Below are 24,275 nucleotides of genomic sequence, written 5' to 3'. Positions count from 1 at the left end.
TCTGGACATCCTGTAAACCTGTCCGGTAATGGCGGAGCCTGGGAAACTCTGTCCTAGAGCATTTTATAAAATGATAGAATGTGACTGGTTGCTATGGGCAACTTCTACACTTGTCCTCCTCAGGAGGTCTGATACATCTCCCCCGGAAGCCCCAGACCCTTTCCTTGTAGCCCCAGAGAGATTCCTATTAACTGGGGGTGAGGGAATAAGCCAAACTCCAGGACTGCGGCTCTGTTATCCGCCTGTCAGTCCCAGAGGCTCAGAGAGACACTGGGATTATCCCCCAGATACTATTATTGGTGCCAGCGGTGGGCTATGAAGAGGGAACAGTCAGTCATCCATCATCCGAGATTAAGCCACGCTCCCCTCTCCCGCCCCTTCCCACGTGGCCACATATCTGATGCAATAAGTGAAGCCAAGCAATTTGATTTACAAAGTACAGTACTCACCGGCTCCTTAAATTTATTTCATCTGACATGCGCAGTACACTTCTGTCACAGTGCCACCTGATGGCAGAAACATGTATTGCAGGGCATTTCAACACCACACACTGAGAGACACACTTGACACAATAGGAGGGGGAATCCAATTAGGTGCAAGTAGCTCGCAGGGGGTGCGAGTTGCGATGGCGAATACATGCCAGCAACAGCAACTGAATTCGCCTCCCTCGCGGCCCCTTAGTGCAGCATACAGTCGCACTTACCCGCAGGTGTGAGATGCTTGCTCCTAATTTTGTATGTCCCCCCCCCCGCAGTGTTTCCTTAAAGCGATACAAAAGATGAACACAATCCCCCGCTATTAGAAGACGCTCGGGCAGATGACGCCTCGGACCATGCGCCGGGGGCGATTTATACACAGTAATACAGACTCTTTGCACGTTTATTTATGGCACAGTTGGTGGTAACGTTAAGGCAGTCGTGAGGTCAGACGGGAACTTTCATAACACTTATACTCTATGTCTAACCACCATTCAGAACCCTAAAGGATGTGCTGCCACCACACCACCATTTTCCACCAGCGCCGCAGAGACAGAGCGCAAGTTTCTGAACAGGCCGGAGTCGCCGCCGCTGCGCAAGATCTTCAGCCGGTCGTGTACTCGCACCGCAGCCTGGAAAACACAGAAGGGAAAGATGAGTCCGGGATGAGACCTCCATAGGAGAGAAGCTGCCGTGTGAGGTGTACTTACCTCAGAGCACCAGATGTCACACAGAATCTTCTCATGAACGGCAGTGGGGAGCCCCTGGGAGAGGGAGCGTGAAGACCTGCGGGGAAGGAAACCAGGCAACGGGTGAGGTAACCTGTACACCAGGGAGCGTAAATCTGCAATAACCAGATACCAGAACACAATATAGCGGTACTGAGCATACGTGTCGGTGTATCTGGGTGTAAGGACGTCTGATGTAACCCTGGCACACGTGTGACTGGTGCAGAGCCGGGTGTCGGTGTATCTGGGTGTAAGGACGCCTGATGTAACCCTGGTACACGTGTGACTGGTGCAGAGCCGGGTGTCGGTGTATCTGGGTGTAAGGACGTCTGATGTAACCCTGGCACACGTGTGACTGGTGCAGAGCCGGGTGTCGGTGTATCTGGGTGTAATGACGTCTGATGTAACCCTGGCACACGTGTGACTGGTGCAGAGCCAGGTGTCAGTGTATCTGGGTGTAAGGACGTGTGATGTAACCCTGGCACACGTGTGACTGGTGCAGAGCCGGGTGTCGGTGTATCTGGGTGTAAGGACGCCTGATGTAACCCTGGCACACGTGTGACTGGTGCAGAGCCGGGTGTCTGTGTATCTGGGTGTAATGACGTCTGATGTAACCCTGGCACACGTGTGACTGGTGCAGAGCCAGGTGTCAGTGTATCTGGGTGTAAGGACGTGTGATGTAACCCTGGCACACGTGTGACTGGCGTAGAGCCGGGTGTCGGTGTATCTGGGTGTAAGGACGCCTGATGTAACCCTGGCACACGTGTGACTGGTGCAGAGCCGGGTGTCAGTGTATCTGGGTGTAAGGACGCCTGATGTAACCCTGACACACGTGTGACTGGTGCAGAGCTGGGTGTCGGTGTATCTGGGTGTAAGGACGTCTGATGTAACCCTGGCACACGTGTGACTGGTGCAGAGCTGGGTGTCGGTGTATCTGGGTGTAAGGACGTCTGATGTAACCCTGGTACACGTGTGACTGGCACAGAGCCGGGTGTCAGTGTATCTGGGTGTAAGGACGTCTGATGTAACCCTGGCACACGTGTGACTGGTGCAGAGCCGGGTGTCGGTGTTAGGGTAGGGGGCAGGGGAGGGTTAGGGTAGGGGGCAGGGGAGGGTTGGTTACTTTCGGGGGGCTGTCGGTATTCTGACCGTCAGTATCCCGTCCATCCGGATATCATACTGAATCCCCCCCGGGGATATATAGGATGACTGGTGACTAGGGGGAGGCACCTTCCTGCAATGGCACCGATGCCGCGGACTCACCTGGATAACACCACAATCATCGCGTACAGGTCAATGGCGCAGTCAGCGATTCTCTGCAGCACAAACTGCTCATCTAGGAGAGAACATATTATACACATATGACCGTAGACCTATAACGTAGATGTATAAAACATACACATATGACCGTACACGTAAAAACATACACATGACTGTAGACCTATAAAACATACACATATGACCGTACACGTATAAACATACACATATGACTGTAGACATATACACATTAGAGATGAGCGCCTGAAATTTTTCGGGTTTTGTGTTTTGGTTTTGGGTTCGAACGCGTTTTGGCAAAACCTCACCGAATTATTTTTGTCGGATTCGGGTGTGTTTTGGATTCGGGTGTTTTTTTCAAAAAACCCTAAAAAACAGCTTAAATCATAGAATTTGGGGGTAATTTTGATCCCAAAGTATTATTAACCTCAAAAAACATAATTTACACTCATTTTCAGCCTATTCTGAACACATCACACCTCACAATATTATTTTTAGTCCTAAAATTTGCACCGAGGTCGCTGTGTGAGTAAGATAAGCGACCCTAGTGGCCGACACAAACACCGGGCCCATCTAGGAGTGGCACTGCAGTGTCACGCAGGATGTCCCTTCCAAAAAACCCTCCCCAAACAGCACATGACGCAAAGAAAAAAAGAGGCGCAATGAGGTAGCTGACTGTGTGAGAAAGATAAGCGACCCTAGTGGCCGACACAAACACCGGGCCCATCTAGGAGTGGCACTGCAGTGTCACGCAGGATGTCCCTTCCAAAAAACCCTCCCCAAACAGCACATGACGCAAAGAAAAAAAGAGGCGCAATGAGGTAGCTGTGTGAGAAAGAAAAGCGACCCTAGTGGCCGAAACAAACACCGGGCCCATCTAGGAGTGGCACTGCAGTGTCACGCAGGATGTCCCTTCCAAAAAACCCTCCCCAAACAGCACATGACGCAAAGAAAAAAAGAGGCGCAATGAGGTAGCTGTGTGAGTAAGATTAGCGACCCTAGTGGCCGACACAAACACCGGGCCCATCTAGGAGTGGCACTGCAGTGTCACGCAGGATGGCCCTTCCAAAAAACCCTCCCCAAACAGCACATGACGCAAAGAAAAAAAGAGGCGCAATGAGGTAGCTGACTGTGTGAGTAAGATTAGCGACCCTAGTGGCCGACACAAACACCGGGCACATCTAGGAGTGGCACTGCAGTGTCACGCAGGATGTCCCTTCCAAAAAACCCTCCCCAAACAGCACATGACGCAAAGAAAAAAAGAGGCGCAATGAGGTAGCTGTGTGAGTAAGATTAGCGACCCTAGTGGCCGACACAAACACCGGGCCCATCTAGGAGTGGCACTGCAGTGTCACGCAGGATGTCCCTTCCAAAAAACCCTCCCCAATCAGCACATGATGCAAAGAAAAAGAAAAGAAAAAAGAGGTGCAAGATGGAATTATCCTTGGGCCCTCCCACCCACCCTTATGTTGTATAAACAAAACAGGACATGCACACTTTAACCAACCCATCATTTCAGTGACAGGGTCTGCCACACGACTGTGACTGATATGACGGGTTGGTTTGGACCCCCCCAAAAAAAGAAGCAATTAATCTCTCCTTGCACAAACTGGCTCTACAGAGGCAAGATGTCCACCTCATCTTCACCCTCCGATATATCACCGTGTACATCCCCCTCCTCACAGATTATCAATTCGTCCCCACTGGAATCCACCATCTCAGCTCCCTGTGTACTTTGTGGAGGCAATTGCTGCTGGTCAATGTCTCCGCGGAGGAATTGATTATAATTCATTTTAATGAACATCATCTTCTCCACATTTTCTGGATGTAACCTCGTACGCCGATTGCTGACAAGGTGAGCGGCGGCACTAAACACTCTTTCGGAGTACACACTTGTGGGAGGGCAACTTAGGTAGAATAAAGCCAGTTTGTGCAAGGGCCTCCAAATTGCCTCTTTTTCCTGCCAGTATAAGTACGGACTGTGTGACGTGCCTACTTGGATGCGGTCACTCATATAATCCTCCACCATTCTATCAATGTTGAGAGAATCATATGCAGTGACAGTAGACGACATGTCCGTAATCGTTGTCAGGTCCTTCAGTCCGGACCAGATGTCAGCATCAGCAGTCGCTCCAGACTGCCCTGCATCACCGCCAGCGGGTGGGCTCGGAATTCTGAGCCTTTTCCTCGCACCCCCAGTTGCGGGAGAATGTGAAGGAGGAGATGTTGACAGGTCGCGTTCCGCTTGACTTGACAATTTTGTCACCAGCAGGTCTTTCAACCCCAGCAGACCTGTGTCTGCCGGAAAGAGAGATCCAAGGTAGGCTTTAAATCTAGGATCGAGCACGGTGGCCAAAATGTAGTGCTCTGATTTCAACAGATTGACCACCCGTGAATCCTTGTTAAGCGAATTAAGGGCTGCATCCACAAGTCCCACATGCCTAGCGGAATCGCTCCGTGTTAGCTCCTTCTTCAATGCCTCCAGCTTCTTCTGCAAAAGCCTGATGAGGGGAATGACCTGACTCAGGCTGGCAGTGTCTGAACTGACTTCACGTGTGGCAAGTTCAAAGGGCATCAGAACCTTGCACAACGTTGAAATCATTCTCCACTGCACTTGAGACAGGTGCATTCCATCTCCTATATCGTGCTCAATTGTATAGGCTTGAATGGCCTTTTGCTGCTCCTCCAACCTCTGAAGCATATAGAGGGTTGAATTCCACCTCGTTACCACTTCTTGCTTCAGATGATGGCAGGGCAGGTTCAGTAGTTTTTGGTGGTGCTCCAGTCTTCTGTACGTGGTGCCTGTACGCCGAAAGTGTCCCGCAATTTTTCTGGCCACCGACAGCATCTCTTGCACGCCCCTGTCGTTTTTAAAAAAATTCTGCACCACCAAATTCAAGGTATGTGCAAAACATGGGACGTGCTGGAATTTGCCCATATTTAATGCACACACAATATTGCTGGCGTTGTCCGATGCCACAAATCCACAGGAGAGTCCAATTGGGGTAAGCCATTCCGCGATGATCTTCCTCAGTTGCCGTAAGAGGTTTTCAGCTGTGTGCGTATTCTGGAAAGCGGTGATACAAAGCGTAGCCTGCCTAGGAAAGAGTTGGCGTTTGCGAGATGCTGCTACTGGTGCCGCCGCTGCTGTTCTTGCGGCGGGAGTCCATACATCTACCCAGTGGGCTGTCACAGTCATATAGTCCTGACCCTGCCCTGCTCCACTTGTCCACATGTCCGTGGTTAAGTGGACATTGGGTACAACTGCATTTTTTAGGACACTGGTGAGTCTTTTTCTGACGTCCGTGTACATTCTCGGTATCGCCTGCCTAGAGAAGTGGAACCTAGATGGTATTTGGTAACGGGGGCACACTGCCTCAATAAATTGTCTAGTTCCCTGTGAACTAACGGCGGATACCGGACGCACGTCTAACACCAACATAGTTGTCAAGGACTCAGTTATCCGCTTTGCAGTAGGATGACTGCTGTGATATTTCATCTTCCTCGCAAAGGACTGTTGAACAGTCAATTGCTTACTGGAAGTAGTACAAGTGGGCTTACGACTTCCCCTCTGGGATGACCATCGACTCCCAGCGGCAACAACAGCAGCGCCAGCAGCAGTAGGCGTTACACGCAAGGATGCATCGGAGGAATCCCAGGCAGGAAAGGACTCGTCAGACTTGCCAGTGACATGGCCTGCAGGACTATTGGCATTCCTGGGGAAGGAGGAAATTGACACTGAGGGAGTTGGTGGGGTGGTTTGCGTGAGCTTGGTTACAAGAGGAAGGGATTTACTGGTCAGTGGACTGCTTCCGCTGTCACCCAAAGTTTTTGAACTTGTCACTGACTTATTATGAATGCGCTGCAGGTGACGTATAAGGGAGGATGTTCCGAGGTGGTTAACGTCCTTACCCCTACTTATTACAGCTTGACAAAGGGAACACACGGCTTGACACCTGTTGTCCGCATTTCTGGTGAAATACCTCCACACCGAAGAGCTGATTTTTTTGGTATTTTCACCTGGCATGTCAACGGCCATATTCCTCCCACGGACAACAGGTGTCTCCCCGGGTGCCTGACTTAAACAAACCACCTCACCATCAGAATCCTCCTGGTCAATTTCCTCCCCAGCGCCAGCAACACCCATATCCTCCTCATCCTGGTGTACTTCAACACTGACATCTTCAATCTGACTATCAGGAACTGGACTGCGGGTGCTCCTTCCAGCACTTGCAGGGGGCATGCAAATAGTGGAAGGCGCATGCTCTTCACGTCCAGTGTTGGGAAGGTCAGGCATCGCAAACGACACAATTGGACTCTCCTTGTGGATTTGGGATTTCAAAGAACGCACAGTTCTTTGCGGTGCTTTTGCCAGCTTGAGTCTTTTCAGTTTTCTAGCGAGAGGCTGAGTGCTTCCATCCTCATGTGAAGCTGAACCACTAGCCATGAACATAGGCCAGGGCCTCAGCCGTTCCTTGCCACTCCGTGTGGTAAATGGCATATTGGCAAGTTTACGCTTCTCCTCCGACAATTTTATTTTAGGTTTTGGAGTCCTTTTTTTTCCTGATATTTGGTGTTTTGGATTTGACATGCTCTGTACTATGACATTGGGCATCGGCCTTGGCAGACGACGTTGCTGGCATTTCATCGTCTCGGCCATGACTAGTGGCAGCAGCTTCAGCACGAGGTGGAAGTGGATCTTGATCTTTCCCTAATTTTGGAACCTCAACTTTTTTGTTCTCCATATTTTATAGGCAGAACTAAAAGGCACCTCAGGTAAACAATGGAGATGGATGGATTGGATAGTTTACTAGTATACAATTATGGACGGACTGCCACGGTTAGGTGGTATAAAAAAACCACGGTTAGGTGGTATATATTATAATAATAATACAATTATGGATGGACGGACTGCCTGCCGACTGCCGACACAGAGGTAGCCACAGCCGTGAACTACCGCACTGTACACTGGTTGATAAAGAGATAGTAGTATACTCGTAACAACTAGTATGACACTATGACGACGGTATAAAGAATGAAAAAAAAACCACGGTTAGGTGGTATATATTATAATAATAATACAATTATGGATGGACGGACTGCCTGCCGACTGCCGACACAGAGGTAGCCACAGCCGTGAACTACCGCACTGTACACTGGTTGATAAAGAGATAGTAGTATACTCGTAACAACTAGTATGACACTATGACGACGGTATAAAGAATGAAAAAAAAACCACGGTTAGGTGGTATATATTATAATAATAATACAATTATGGATGGACGGACTGCCTGCCGACTGCCGACACAGAGGTAGCCACAGCCGTGAACTACCGCACTGTACACTGGTTGATAAAGAGATAGTAGTATACTCGTAACAACTAGTATGACACTATGACGACGGTATAAAGAATGAAAAAAAAACCACGGTTAGGTGGTATATATTATAATAATAATACAATTATGGATGGACGGACTGCCTGCCGACTGCCGACACAGAGGTAGCCACAGCCGTGAACTACCGCACTGTACACTGGTTGATAAAGAGATAGTAGTATACTCGTAACAACTAGTATGACACTATGACGACGGTATAAAGAATGAAAAAAAAACCACGGTTAGGTGGTATATATTATAATAATAATACAATTATGGATGGACGGACTGCCTGCCGACTGCCGACACAGAGGTAGCCACAGCCGTGAACTACCGCACTGTACACTGGTTGATAAAGAGATAGTAGTATACTCGTAACAACTAGTATGACACTATGACGACGGTATAAAGAATGAAAAAAAAACCACGGTTAGGTGGTATATATTATAATAATAATACAATTATGGATGGACGGACTGCCTGCCGACTGCCGACACAGAGGTAGCCACAGCCGTGAACTACCGCACTGTACACTGGTTGATAAAGAGATAGTAGTATACTCGTAACAACTAGTATGACACTATGACGACGGTATAAAGAATGAAAAAAAAAACCACGGTTAGGTGGTATATATTATAATAATAATACAATTATGGATGGACGGACTGCCTGCCGACTGCCGACACAGAGGTAGCCACAGCCGTGAACTACCGCACTGTACACTGGTTGATAAAGAGATAGTAGTATACTCGTAACAACTAGTATGACACTATGACGACGGTATAAAGAATGAAAAAAAAACCACGGTTAGGTGGTATATATTATAATAATAATACAATTATGGATGGACGGACTGCCTGCCGACTGCCGACACAGAGGTAGCCACAGCCGTGAACTACCGCACTGTACACTGGTTGATAAAGAGATAGTAGTATACTCGTAACAACTAGTATGACACTATGACGACGGTATAAAGAATGAAAAAAAAACCACGGTTAGGTGGTATATATTATAATAATAATACAATTATGGATGGACGGACTGCCTGCCGAGTTCCGACTGCCGACACAGAGGTAGCCACAGCCGTGAACTACCGCACTGTACTGTGTCTGCTGCTAATATAGACTGGTTGATAAAGAGATAGTATACAATACATACAACAATATACTACTATACTGGTGGTCAGGCACTGGTCACCACTAGTCACACTGGCAGTGGCACTCCTGCAGCAAAAGTGTGCACTGTTTAATTTTAAATTAATATAATATTATGTACTCCTGGGGGCTCCTGCTATAACAACCTGCAGTGCTCCCCAGTCTCCCCCACAATTATTATAAGCTTTGCCTTTTATACATTGATGTGCAGCACACTGGGCTGAGCTGAGTGCACACAGACTGAGTCACACTGTGTGACTGGCTGCTGCTGTGTATCGTTTTTTTTCAGGCAGAGAACGGATATAGCAGAGAACGGATAATATATTATATTAAAATAAATAAAAGTTAACTAACAACAACTGCACTGGTCACTGTGGTAAACTCTGTCTGACTCTGCACAATCTCTCTCTCTCTTCTAATCTAATTTCTAATGGAGAGGACGCCAGCCACGTCCTCTCCCTATCAATCTCAATGCACGTGTGAAAATGGCGGCGACGCGCGGCTCCTTATATAGAATCAGAGTCTCGCGAGAATCCGACAGCGTCATGATGACGTTCGGGCGCGCTCGGGTTAACCGAGCAAGGCGGGAGGATCCGAGTCTGCTCGGACCCGTGAAAAAAACATGAAGTTCGTGCGGGTTCGGATTCAGAGAAACCGAACCCGCTCATCTCTAATACACATACACATGACCATAGACGTATAAAACATACACATATGACCGCACACGTATAAAACATACACATATGACCGCACATGTATAAAACATACACATATGACCGCACACGTATAAAACATACACATATGACCGCACACGTATAAAACATACACATATGACCGCACACGTATAAAACATACACATATGACCATAAACGTATAAAACATACACATATGATGTAGATACATAAAACAAACAGTAAACAGACAACATGGAACAGCGCTATCCTGCATCTCCTGTAAGGCAGAAGACGGCCCCAGACGCCAAATGCCCGAGGACAAGATATCGTACCCACAATCCTGTTGCCGTATTTCAGAAGCAGCTCCTCCACCGCAGCGCCAAAGTCTTCAAGCGCACGCACAGCCTGAGAGAGGTAAATGGGAGCTAGTGACACATATCAGACTCCGCCCAGGCCTGCCACACTGTCTACTCCATACTCTCCACACAGGCCTGCTACACCGCATACTCCATACTCTCCACCCAGGCCTGCCACGCTGTCTACTCCATACTCTCCACCCAGGCCTGCCACATTGCCTACTCCACACTCTCCACCCAGGCCTGCTACACCGCATACTCCATACTCTCCACCCAGGCCTGCCACGCTGTCTACTCCATACTCTCCACCCAGGCCTGCCACACTGCCTACTCCACACTCTCCACCCAGGTCTGCCACGCTGTCTACTCCACACTCTCCACCCAGGCCTGCCATGCTGTCTACTCCATACTCTCCACCCAGGCCTGCTACACCGCATACTCCACACTCTCCACCCAGGCCTGCTACACCGCATACTCCACACTCTCCACCCAGGCCTGCCACGCTGTCTACTCCATACTCTCCACCCAGGCCTGCCACACTGCCTACTCCACACTCTCAACCCAGGCCTGCCACACTGCATACTCCATACTCTCCACCCAGGCCTGCTACACCGCATACTCCATACTCTCCACCCAGGCCTGCCACACTGCCTACTCCACACTCTCCACCCAGGCCTGCTACACCGCATACTCCATACTCTCCACCCAGGCCTGCCACGCTGTCTACTCCATACTCTCCACCCAGGCCTGCCACATTGCCTACTCCACACTCTCCACCTAGGCCTGCTACACCGCATACTCCATACTCTCCACCCAGGCCTGCCACGCTGTCTACTCCATACTCTCCACCCAGGCCTGCCACACTGCCTACTCCACACTCTCAACCCAGGCCTGCCACACTGCATACTCCATACTCTCCACCCAGGCCTGCTACACCGCATACTCCATACTCTCCACCCAGGCCTGCCACACTGCCTACTCCACACTCTCCACCCAGGCCTGCTACACCGCATACTCCATACTCTCCACCCAGGCCTGCCACGCTGTCTACTCCATACTCTCCACCCAGGCCTGCCACACTGCCTACTCCACACTCTCCACCCAGGCCTGCCACACTCCATACTCTCCACCCAGGCCTGCCACACTGCCTACTCCACACTCTCCACCCAGGCCTGCCACACTGCCTACTCCACACTCTCCACCCAGGCCTGCCACACTGCCTACTCCACACTCTCCACCCAGGCCTGCCACGCTGCCTACTCCACACTCTCCACACAGGCCTGCTACACCGCATACTCCATACTCTCCACCCAGGCCTGCTACACCGCATACTCCACACTCTCCACCCAGGCCTGCCACGCTGTCTACTCCATACTCTCCACCCAGGCCTGCCACACTGCCTACTCCACACTCTCAACCCAGGCCTGCCACACTGCATACTCCATACTCTCCACCCAGGCCTGCTACACCGCATACTCCATACTCTCCACCCAGGCCTGCCACACTGCCTACTCCACACTCTCCACCCAGGCCTGCTACACCGCATACTCCATACTCTCCACCCAGGCCTGCCACGCTGTCTACTCCATACTCTCCACCCAGGCCTGCCACATTGCCTACTCCACACTCTCCACCCAGGCCTGCTACACCGCATACTCCATACTCTCCACCCAGGCCTGCCACGCTGTCTACTCCATACTCTCCACCCAGGCCTGCCACACTGCCTACTCCACACTCTCCACCCAGGTCTGCCACGCTGTCTACTCCACACTCTCCACCCAGGCCTGCCATGCTGTCTACTCCATACTCTCCACCCAGGCCTGCTACACCGCATACTCCACACTCTCCACCCAGGCCTGCTACACCGCATACTCCACACTCTCCACCCAGGCCTGCCACGCTGTCTACTCCATACTCTCCACCCAGGCCTGCCACACTGCCTACTCCACACTCTCAACCCAGGCCTGCCACACTGCATACTCCATACTCTCCACCCAGGCCTGCTACACCGCATACTCCATACTCTCCACCCAGGCCTGCCACACTGCCTACTCCACACTCTCCACCCAGGCCTGCTACACCGCATACTCCATACTCTCCACCCAGGCCTGCCACGCTGTCTACTCCATACTCTCCACCCAGGCCTGCCACATTGCCTACTCCACACTCTCCACCCAGGCCTGCTACACCGCATACTCCATACTCTCCACCCAGGCCTGCCACGCTGTCTACTCCATACTCTCCACCCAGGCCTGCCACACTGCCTACTCCACACTCTCAACCCAGGCCTGCCACACTGCATACTCCATACTCTCCACCCAGGCCTGCTACACCGCATACTCCATACTCTCCACCCAGGCCTGCCACACTGCCTACTCCACACTCTCCACCCAGGCCTGCTACACCGCATACTCCATACTCTCCACCCAGGCCTGCCACGCTGTCTACTCCATACTCTCCACCCAGGCCTGCCACACTGCCTACTCCACACTCTCCACCCAGGCCTGCCACACTCCATACTCTCCACCCAGGCCTGCCACACTGCCTACTCCACACTCTCCACCCAGGCCTGCCACACTGCCTACTCCACACTCTCCACCCAGGCCTGCCACACTGCCTACTCCACACTCTCCACCCAGGCCTGCCACGCTGCCTACTCCACACTCTCCACCCAGGCCTGCTACACCGCATACTCCATACTCTCCACCCAGGCCTGCTACACCGCATACTCCACACTCTCCACCCAGGCCTGCCACGCTGTCTACTCCATACTCTCCACCCAGGCCTGCCACACTGCCTACTCCACACTCTCAACCCAGGCCTGCCACACTGCATACTCCATACTCTCCACCCAGGCCTGCTACACCGCATACTCCATACTCTCCACCCAGGCCTGCCACACTGCCTACTCCACACTCTCCACCCAGGCCTGCTACACCGCATACTCCATACTCTCCACCCAGGCCTGCCACGCTGTCTACTCCATACTCTCCACCCAGGCCTGCCACATTGCCTACTCCACACTCTCCACCCAGGCCTGCTACACCGCATACTCCATACTCTCCACCCAGGCCTGCCACGCTGTCTACTCCATACTCTCCACCCAGGCCTGCCACACTGCCTACTCCACACTCTCCACCCAGGTCTGCCACGCTGTCTACTCCACACTCTCCACCCAGGCCTGCCATGCTGTCTACTCCATACTCTCCACCCAGGCCTGCTACACCGCATACTCCACACTCTCCACCCAGGCCTGCTACACCGCATACTCCACACTCTCCACCCAGGCCTGCCACGCTGTCTACTCCATACTCTCCACCCAGGCCTGCCACACTGCCTACTCCACACTCTCAACCCAGGCCTGCCACACTGCATACTCCATACTCTCCACCCAGGCCTGCTACACCGCATACTCCATACTCTCCACCCAGGCCTGCCACACTGCCTACTCCACACTCTCCACCCAGGCCTGCTACACCGCATACTCCATACTCTCCACCCAGGCCTGCCACGCTGTCTACTCCATACTCTCCACCCAGGCCTGCCACATTGCCTACTCCACACTCTCCACCCAGGCCTGCTACACCGCATACTCCATACTCTCCACCCAGGCCTGCCACGCTGTCTACTCCATACTCTCCACCCAGGCCTGCCACACTGCCTACTCCACACTCTCCACCCAGGCCTGCCACACTGCCTACTCCACACTCTCCACCCAGGCCTGCCACGCTGCCTACTCCACACTCTCCACACAGGCCTGCCACGCTGCCTACTCCACACTCTCCACCCAGGCCTGCCACGCTGTCTACTCCACACTCTCCACCCAGGCCTGCCACGCTGCCTACTCCACACTCTCCACCCAGGCCTGCCACGCTGCCTACTCCACACTCTCCACCCAGGCCTGCCACGCTGCCTACTCCACACTCTCCACCCAGGCCTGCCATACTGCATACTCCACACTCTCCACCCAGGCCTGCCACACTGCCTACTCCATACTCTCCACCCAGGCCTGCCCCACTGCCTACTCCACACTCTCCACCCAGGCCTGCCCCACTGCCTACTCCACACTCTCCACCCAGGCCTGCCATGCTGTCTACTCCATACTCTCCACCCAGGCCAGCCATACTGCATACTCCATACTCTCCACCCAGGCCTGCCACACTGCCTACTCCACATTCTCCACCCAGGCCTGCCACACTGCCTACTCCACACTCTCCACCCAGGCCTGCCACACTGCCTACTCCACACTCTCCACCCAGGCCTGCCACACTGCCTACTCCACATTCTCCACCCAGGCCTGCCACACTGCCTACTCCACACTCTCCACCCAGGCCTGCCACACTGCCTACTCCACACTCTCCACCCAGGCCTGCCACGCTGTCTACCCCATACTCTCCACCCAGGCCTGCCATACTGCCTACCCCATACTCTCCACCCAGGCCTGCCATACTGCATACTCCATACTCTCCACCCAGGCCTGCCACGCTGTCTACGCCATACTCTCCACCCAGGCCTGCCACGCTGCCTACTCCACACTCTCCACCCAGGCCTGCCACACTGCCTACTCCACACTCTCCACCCAGGCCTGCCACACTGTCTACTCCATACTCTCCACCCAGGCCTGCCATACTGCATACTCTCCACCCAGGCCTGCCACGCTGTCTACGCCATACTCTCCACCTAGGCCTGCCACACTGCATACTCCATACTCTCCACCCAGGCCTGCCACACTACATACTCCATACTCTCCACCCAGGCCTGCCACACTGCATACTCCATACTCTCCACCCAGGCCTGCCATACTGCATACTCTCCAACCAGGCCTGCCACGCTGCATACTCCACACTCTCCACCCATGCCTGCCACACTGCATTCTCCATACTCTCCACCCAGGCCTGCCACACCACATACTCCATACTCTCCACCCAGGCCTGCCACACTGCATACTCCATACTCTCCACCCAGGCCTGCCCCACTGCCTACTCCACACTCTCCACCCAGGCCTGCCACACTGCATACTCCATACTGTCCACCCAGGCCTGCCACACTGACTACTCCATACTTTCCACTCAGGCCTGCCACACTGCATACTCCATACTCTCCACCCAGGCCTGCCAAACCACATACTCCATACTCTCCTCCCAGGCCTGCCACACTGCATACTCCATACTCTCTCCTCCCAGGCCTGTCACACTGCATACTCCATACTCTCCTCCCAGGCCTGCCCCACTGCTTACTCCATACTCTCCACCCAGGCCTGCCAAACCACATACTACATACTCTCCTCCCAGGCCTGCCACACTGCCTACTCCATACTGTCCACCCAGGCCTGTCACACTGCATACTCCATACTCTCCACCCAGGCCTGCCAAACCACATACTCCATACTCTCCTTCCAGGCCTGCCCCACTGCCTACTCTCCACCCAGGACTGCCACACTGCGTACTCCACATTCTCCACCCAGGCCTGCCACAGTACATACTCCATACTCTCCACCCAGGCCTGCCACACCACATACGCAATACTCTCCACCCAGGCCTGCCACGCTGCCTACTCCATACTCTCCACCTAGGCTTCCCACACTGCATACTCCATACTCTCCACCCAGGCCTGCCACGCTGCATACTCTCCACCCAGGCCTGCCCCACTGCCTACTCCACACCCTCCACCCAGGCTTCCCACACTGCATACTCCATACTCTCCACCCAGGCCTGCCACGCTGCATACTCCACACTCGCCACCCAGGCCTGCCACACTGCATACTCCACACTCTCCTCCCAGGCCTGCCACACTGCATACTCCACACTCTCCACCCAGGCCTGCCACACTGCATACTCCACACTCTCCACCCAGGCCTGCCCCACTGCTTACTCCATACTCTCCACCCAGGCCTGCCAAACCACATACTACATACTCTCCTCCCAGGCCTGCCACACTGCCTACTCCATACTGTCCACCCAGGCCTGTCACACTGCATACTCCATACTCTCCACCCAGGCCTGCCAAACCACATACTCCATACTCTCCTTCCAGGCCTGCCCCACTGCCTACTACATACTGTCCACCCAGGCCTGCCACACTGCATACTCCACATTCTCCTCCCAGGCCTGCCCCACTGCCTACTCCATACTCTCCACCCAGGTCTGCCACACTGTGTACTCCACACTCTCCACCCAGGCCTGCCACAGTACATACTCCATACTCTCCACCCAGGCCTGCCATACCGCATACTCCATACTCTCCACCCAGGCCTGCCACGCTGCCTAATCCGTACTCTCCACCCAGGCTTCCCACACTGCATACTCCATACTCTCCACCCAGGCCTGCCACGCTGCATACTCTCCAACCAGGCCTGCCCCACTGCCTACTCCACACCCTCCACCCAGGCTTCCCACACTGCATACTCCACACTCTCCTCCCAGGCCTGCCACACTGCATACTCCACACTCTCCACCCAGGCCTGCCACACTGCATACTCCACACTCTCCACCCAGGCCTGCCCCACTGCTTACTCCATACTCTCCACCCAGGCCTGCCAAACCACATACTACATACTCTCCTCCCAGGCCTGCCACACTGCCTACTCCATACTGTCCACCCAGGCCTGTCACACTGCATACTCCATACTCTCCACCCAGGCCTGCCAAACCACATACTCCATACTCTCCTTCCAGGCCTGCCCCACTGCCTACTTCATACTCTCCACCCAGGACTGCCACACTGCGTACTCCACATTCTCCACCCAGGCCTGCCACAGTACATACTCCATACTCTCCACCCAGGCCTGCCACACCGCATACGCAATACTCTCCACCAGGCCTGCCACGCTGCCTACTCCATACTCTCCACCCAGGCTTCCCACACTGCATACTCCATACTCTCCACCCAGGCCTGCCACGCTGCATACTCTCCACCCAGGCCTGCCCCACTGCCTACTCCACACCCTCCACCCAGGCTTCCCACACTGCATACTCCATACTCTCCACCCAGGCCTGCCACGCTGCATACTCCACACTCGCCACCCAGGCCTGCCACACTGCATACTCCACACTCTCCTCCCAGGCCTGCCACACTGCATACTCCACACTCTCCACCCAGGCCTGCCACACTGCATACTCCACACTCTCCACCCAGGCCTGCCACACTGCATACTCCACACTCTCCTCCAAGGCCTGCCACACTGCCTACTACATACTGTCCACCCAGGCCTGCCACACTGCATACTCCACATTCTCCTCCCAGGCCTGCCCCACTGCCTACTCCTTACTCTCCACCTAGGTCTGCCACACTGTGTACTCCACACTCTCCACCCAGGCCTGCCACAGTACATACTCCATACTCTCCACCCAGGCCTGCCACACCGCATACTCCATACTCTCCACCCAGGCCTGCCACGCTGCCTAATCCGTACTCTCCACCCAGGCTTCCCACACTTCATACTCCATACTCTCCACCCAGGCCTGCCACGCTGCATACTCTCCAACCAGGCCTGCCCCACTGCCTACTCCACACCCTCCACCCAGGCTTCCCACACTGCATACTCCATACTCTCCACCCAGGCCTGCCACGCTGCATACTCCATACTCGCCACCCAGGCCTGCCACGCTGCATACTCCATACTCTCCACCCAGGCCTGCCACACTGCCTACTCTCCACCCAGGCCTGCCACACTGCCTACTCCATACTCTCCACCCAGGCCTGCCACACTGCATACTCTCCTCCCAGGCCTGCCACACTGCATATTCCATACTCTCCTCCCAGGCCTGCCCCACTGCATATTCCAAATTCTCCTCCCAGGCCTGTCCCACTGCATACTCTCCTCCCAGGCCTACCATGCTGCCTACTCCATACTCTCGACCCAGGCCTGCCACACTGCCTACTCCATACTCCTCATCCAGGCCTGCCATACTGCATACTCCATACTCTCCTCCCAGGCCTGCCCCACTGCATACTCTCCACCGAGCCTGTCACACTGTATAATCCATACTCTCCACCCAGGCCTGCCACAACTGCCTACTCCATACTCTCCTCCCAGGCCTGCCACACTGCATACTCTCCACCCTGGCCTGCCACACTGCATACTCCATACTCTCCACCCAGGCCTGCCACACTGCCTACTCCATACTCTCCACCCAGGTCTGCCACACTGCGTACTCCACACCCTCCATCCAGGCCTGCCACACTACATACTCTCCATCCAGGCCTGCCACACTGCATACTCCATACTCTCCACCCAGGCCTGCCACACTGCATACTCCATACTCTCCACCCAGGCCTGCCACACTGCATACTCCTTACTCTCCACCCAGGCCTGCCACACTGTCTACTCCATACTCTCCCCCCAGGCCTGCCACACTGCCTACTCCACACTCTCCACCCAGGCCTGCCACACTCCATACTCTCCACCCAGGCCTGCCACATTGCATACTCCATACTCTCCACCCAGGCCTGCCACACTGCCTACTCCACACTCTCCACCCAGGCCTGCCACACTGCATACTCCATAATCTCCACCCAGGCCTGCCACACTGCATACTCCATACTGTCCACCCAGGCCTGCCACACTGCATACTCTCCACCCTGGCCTGCCACACTGCATACTCCATACTCTCCACCCAGGCCTGCCACACTGCCTACTCCATACTCTCCACCCAGGTCTGCCACACTGCGTACTCCACACCCTCCATCCAGGCCTGCCACACTCCATACTCTCCACCCAGGCCTGCCACATTGCATACTCCATACTCTCCACCCAGGCCTGCCACACTGCCTACTCCACACTCTCCACCCAGGCCTGCCACACTGCATACTCCATACTCTCCACCCAGGCCTGCCACACTGCATACTGTCCACCCAGGCCTGCCACACTGCATACTCTCCACCCAGCCCTGCCACACTGCATACTCCATACTCTCCACCCAGCCCTGCCACACTGCCTACTCCATACTCTCCACCCAGGTCTGCCACACTGCGTACTCCACACCCTCCATCCAGGCCTGCCCCACTGCCTACTCCACACCCTCCATCCAGGCCTGCCACACTACATACTCTCCATCCAGGCCTGCCACACTGCATACTCCATACTCTCCACCCAGGCCTGCCCCACTGCATACTCCTTACTCTCCCCCCAGGCCTGCCACACTGTCTACTCCACACTCTCCACCCAGGCCTGCCACACTCCATACTCTCCACCCAGGCCTGCCACACTCCATACTCTCCACCCAGGCCTGCCACATTGCATACTCCATACTCTCCACCCAGGCCTGCCACACTGCCTACTCCACACTCTCCACCCAGGCCTGCCACACTGCATACTCCATACTCTCCACCCAGGCCTGCCACACTGCATACTCCATACTCACCTCCTAGGGTTTCCTTACTGTTTACAGTATATCCGGAAAGTATTCACATTTTGTTATGTTACAGCCGTATTCCTACTTGGAATAAATTAATTTTTTCTCTCAAAATTTTACACACAATTCCCCATAATGACAACGTGAAAAAAAGCTTTGAGATTTTGCAAATTTATTAAAAATGCTAGAAAAATGTGCAGCATGCATTGGCGCTCAAACAGTAAGATGAATCCCTTGGATTATTGAGGGATGAAAGAATAAAGCCGTATGTTTTATTCACAGGATAAAGTGCATTTATTCACATGGGCAAACTCACCAACATGAAACATACAATAATAAAAACAGTTATGAAAAAAAGTGACCCTGGAGGCAGTGACTGGTTTAAAGTGACTCTGCAATATGTAAACAATCAATCTCTCACCATGTGGTGGCCCTGCGGTGGGCTAGCTTAAAATAAGCAGTTTGGGTCCAGAGCTGAAATAGCGCGGCACCACCGCATAGAGCATAAATCAGCACGTGAGTCCTTCCAGTAGTATCACCGCTCCTTTGTCCATTAAGTCCTCTATCCAAATACAACGCGTTTCGGTCAAATAACTATGACCTTTTTCAAGTTTTGGATGGAGGATCTATACCTGGGCACTTATTTATACCCCTATAACAGATTACCATCACTATCACCTGTGTTTCAGAACGCGCCGTTTCTTTCCGGCTCATAAAACCGGAAATGATGCGCTGTGCGTTCCAGCGCCGGCCGGAAGTACCGCGTCATGCGTTCCATTGCTCTGCCGGAAGTGCTATCCCAGCCGCGGCGATCTTCTTTATACCATATATCCTTAGTGTATTCGTTACGATGGACTTGTATAACAGATAAGGTGTGCAACACATTATCCCGATCCATATACCAGACTCTTTTGATTACTCCATCTTATCATACATAGGCTGATCATTGTAGTGGAGTCCTCGTCCACCATCTTTATTAAGGGAAAGATCACATTTTTCCATTTTCTTGGTACAATGGTAAACAAATTTAAATTTCCAACCGGGATTCCTTCTCATTCTCATAGAAAGATCTAAAACACTTCTGAAACACAGGTGATAGTGATGGTAATCTGTTATAGGGGTATAAATAAGTGCCCAGGTATAGATCCTCCATCCAAAACTTGAAAAAGGTCAGTTATTTGACCGAAACGCGTTGTATTTGGATAGAGGACTTAATGGACAAAGGAGCGGTGATACTACTGGAAGGACTCACGTGCTGATTTATGCTCTATGCGGTGGTGCCGCGCTATTTCAGCTCTGGACCCAAACTGCTTATTTTAAGCTAGCCCACCGCAGGGCCACCACATGGTGAGAGATTGATTGTTTACATATTGCAGAGTCACTTTAAACCAGTCACTGCCTCCAGGGTCACTTTTTTTCATAACTGTTTTTATTATTGTATGTTTTAACTGTATGTTTCATGTTGGTGAGTTTGCCCATGTGAATAAATGCACTTTATCCTTTGAATAAAACATACGGCTTTATTCTTTCATCCCTCAATAATCCAAGGGATTCATTTTACTGTTTGAGCGCCAATGCATGCTGCACATTTTTTTCGAGCATTTGAACCTTTTGGGATTTATGTGTTTTTCCCTCCCGGTGTAGAAGCAAGGCCACTCAGTCTCTTTTTATTGTGCATGTACTGTCGGTGTACACCTCTTTTGTGAAATGTATTAAAAATAAAAAAAACTAAGAAATCACATGTACATAAGTATTCACAGCCTTTGCCATGAAGCTCATAATTGAGTTCAGGTGCATCCTGTTTCCACTGATCAACCTTGAGATGTCCCTACAGCTTAATTGGAGTCCAACTGTGGTAAATTCAGTTGATTGGACATGATTTGGAAAGGCGCACACCTGTCTATATAAGGTCCTACACTTGACAGTGCATGTCTGAGCACAAACCAAGCATGAAGTCAAAGGAATTGTCTGTAGCCCTCCGAGACAGGATTGTCCCGAGGCACAAATCTGGGGAAGGGTACAGAAAAATATCTGCCGCTTTCAAGGTCCCAATGAGCACAGTGGCCTCCATCATCTGTAAATGGAAGAAGTTCAGAACCACCAGGACTCTTCCTAGAGCTGGCCGGCCGTCTAATCTGAGCGATCGGGGGAAAAGGGCCCTAGTCAGGGAGGTGACCAAGAACCCAATGGTCACTCTGTCAGAGCTACAGCATTCCTCTGTGGAGAGAGGAGAACCTTCCAGAAGGACAACCATCTCTGCAGCAATCCACCAATCAGGCCTGTATGGTAGAGTGGCCAGACGGAAGCCACTCCTGAGTAAGAAGCACATGGCAGCCTGCCTGGAGTTTGCCAAAATGCACCTGAAGGACTCTCAGACTCTCAGAGCACGAGAAACAAAATGTTCTGGTCTAATCAGACAAAGATTGAACTCTTTGGCGTTGATAATGTCGATATTACCTTAGACCGAAAAGCTATACCTCTAGATACACTATTACCGTGGAGCCGCTATGGCCGCTAGACTACACGTGCTACGCACTTTGTACGCTATTTGCGTACAGAGTCCTGTACGTGGTACGCACTTGGCGTACACACGCCGCGCTGAGTGTACAGACTACACACAGCGAGCGCACACACAATTGATAACCTTTAAACCTTGTTAATGATACAATGCAATGATATGATTACCCTTTTAACCCTTAGCAGCAAAGTACTGCAACGATGTTATATCTTAAACCTTAAGTAGCACTGACGGTATAAAGTACCCGCAGTGCGTACACCTTATCAATACCAATACAACTTATACAGATAAATACACTCTAAAACCCTTGCAGGAAAGTGAAGACACAACACTGATTTGTAGTTGCAACCACAGGGTTCTAAGGCCACAGTGGATTAATTCCAAAAGGTAAAACAGTACAAATCATACACTACAGGCTAACAAGTAAATCTAAACAGAATAATGGCTACAGAGAATGTACATACGTGAGAATGTTCGCAAGCGCAACCCGGCCGGTCCTCCGCTGGTCATACAGATAGCGTTCCTAGTCTTCTGACCGGCCAGGCAACAATGGGCTTTTTATACACAACATGCATACACAATACAATGGTCACTGTAATCTCATTGTCCATTGGACACAGGGATGTGTCTTTACATTACAGAAGAGGTCATATGTGGATTTGAAAAGATGGGCGATGTCTTTCCCCAACTGCTCTTGTGGGTGGTATCCTCTGGATTCCCGCCGCATACATAATATACAGTAAATACAGTTAATATCTATATTCTACTTCTGCACATAACTATACGCTGGAACATGCGATCTTTCTCTAACCAACACCGGAATGTTACCCTTAAAATACCCTACAGCTGGATACTAGACATCACCTTCCAACCTTTATCTGCCCCTTCCTATCATGCAAAGGCGAATCCCTTAGTCCTTGAACTGTTTAAACTATTGATACTCGCTGATGTGGTGTAGGGGAACTATGGGTACAAAATAAACGTTATGGTAAGAACTTACCGTTGATAACGTGATTTCTCTTATGTCCACAGGTATCCACAGGATAACATTGGGATATTGTCGAGCGACAGCAAAAATGGCACCAACACGGTCACAAGCTTTCTGGCCTCCCAGGATGCATTGGGGCCTCCACTATATAGTCCCGCCCACTGACTCAGTCAGATCAGTTCTTTCCACAGCGATTATAGGCAGGAACATTAGGTAGAGACCTGTACAGGCGATAAGAACACACATGCACACCCTTCCATACAAGAAGGAAGAGGTTTTTAGTGTTTGTCTAGATCCTCAAATCAGATGCGTCCGGGTGGGATCCCTGTGGATACCTGTGGACATAAGAGAAATCACGTTATCAACGGTAAGTTCTTACCATAACGTTTATTTCTCTGGCTGGGTCCACAGGATTATCCACAGGATAACATTGGGATTCCCAAAGCCATTTTAGTGGTGGGGACGCTCCTGATTGCACAGGAGGACCTTTTGCCCGAAGTCTGCGTCATGAGAGGCAAAAGTATCCAAGGCATAATGTCTGATGAATGTGTTTATGGAAGACCATGTGGCTGCCTTACATATCTGTTCTGCTGATGCACCCTGTTGTGCTGCCCAAGAAGGACCTACCTTACGTGTAGAGTGTGCAGAGACATTAGCCGGAATAGGGAGATCTGCATGAGAATAAGCTTCAGATATTACCACTCGGAGCCATCTCGCCAGCGTCTGTTTACTAGCAGGCCAACCTCTCCTATGGAATCCGTAGAGGATGAAGAGGGAATCTGTTTTCCTGATGGGACTAGTACGATCTATATAGATTTTTAAAGACCGGACCACGTCCAGTGACGCTTCTCCCGCAGATAGTCCCGATACCTGAAAAGCTGGGACTACAATCTCTTCATTCAGGTGAAACTTTGACACCACCTTTGGAAGATAACTAGATCTCGTTCTGAGAACTGCTGTCTGGAAAAAAACTTAGGAAAGGAGACTTACATGATAATGCTCCTAAATCTGACACTCTTCTGGCTGACGCCATTGCCAGTAAAAAAAGAACTTTAATCGTTAACCACTTAAGGTCCGCTCTCTCAAGTGGTTCAAACAAAGGACCCTGGAGAAATTTAAGAACTAAATTCAAATCCCAGGGAGCTGCAGGAGGAACAAATGGAGGTTGAATATGTACTACCCCTTGGAAAAACGTACGTACATCCTGTAGGTCAGCAATCTTCTGCTGAAACCATACAGTCAACGCTGAGACTTGCACCCTCAAGGAAGCAACCTTCAACCCCTTATCCAATCCTGCCTGCAGAAAATCCAAAATTCTAGCTACTTTAAAGGCTCTTGGATTGTAATTTTTTCCAGAACACCAATGAATATAGGCTTG

General features: G+C 51.9%; 1 protein-coding gene across 3 annotated transcripts in view; it reads right to left on the bottom strand.

Moving 5' to 3' along the window:
* Window positions 1–423: 423 nt before the first annotated feature.
* Window positions 424–24,275, bottom strand: part of ACADVL (acyl-CoA dehydrogenase very long chain) — a 193,033-nt gene continuing 169,181 nt past the window's right edge. For 2 of the 3 annotated variants that reach the window (XM_063930648.1, XM_063930650.1), the window contains exons 17-19: window positions 10,015–10,087; window positions 2,468–2,540; window positions 424–1,262 (exon numbers count right to left, since the gene is read on the bottom strand). In XM_063930648.1, coding sequence (XP_063786718.1) covers window positions 971–1,262; window positions 2,468–2,540; window positions 10,015–10,087 — 438 coding nt within the window. In that variant the 3' untranslated portion in view covers window positions 424–970. The remainder of the gene's footprint in view (window positions 1,263–2,467; window positions 2,541–10,014; window positions 10,088–24,275) is intronic. The other variant, XM_063930649.1, reaches the window with a different exon arrangement.

Source organism: Pseudophryne corroboree, chromosome 6 (genome assembly GCF_028390025.1).
Source record: "Pseudophryne corroboree isolate aPseCor3 chromosome 6, aPseCor3.hap2, whole genome shotgun sequence".
Lineage (NCBI taxonomy): Eukaryota > Metazoa > Chordata > Amphibia > Anura > Myobatrachidae > Pseudophryne > Pseudophryne corroboree.
The sequence above is the reverse complement of the archived record's forward strand: the minus strand, read 5'-3'. Positions and strand labels throughout refer to the sequence as shown.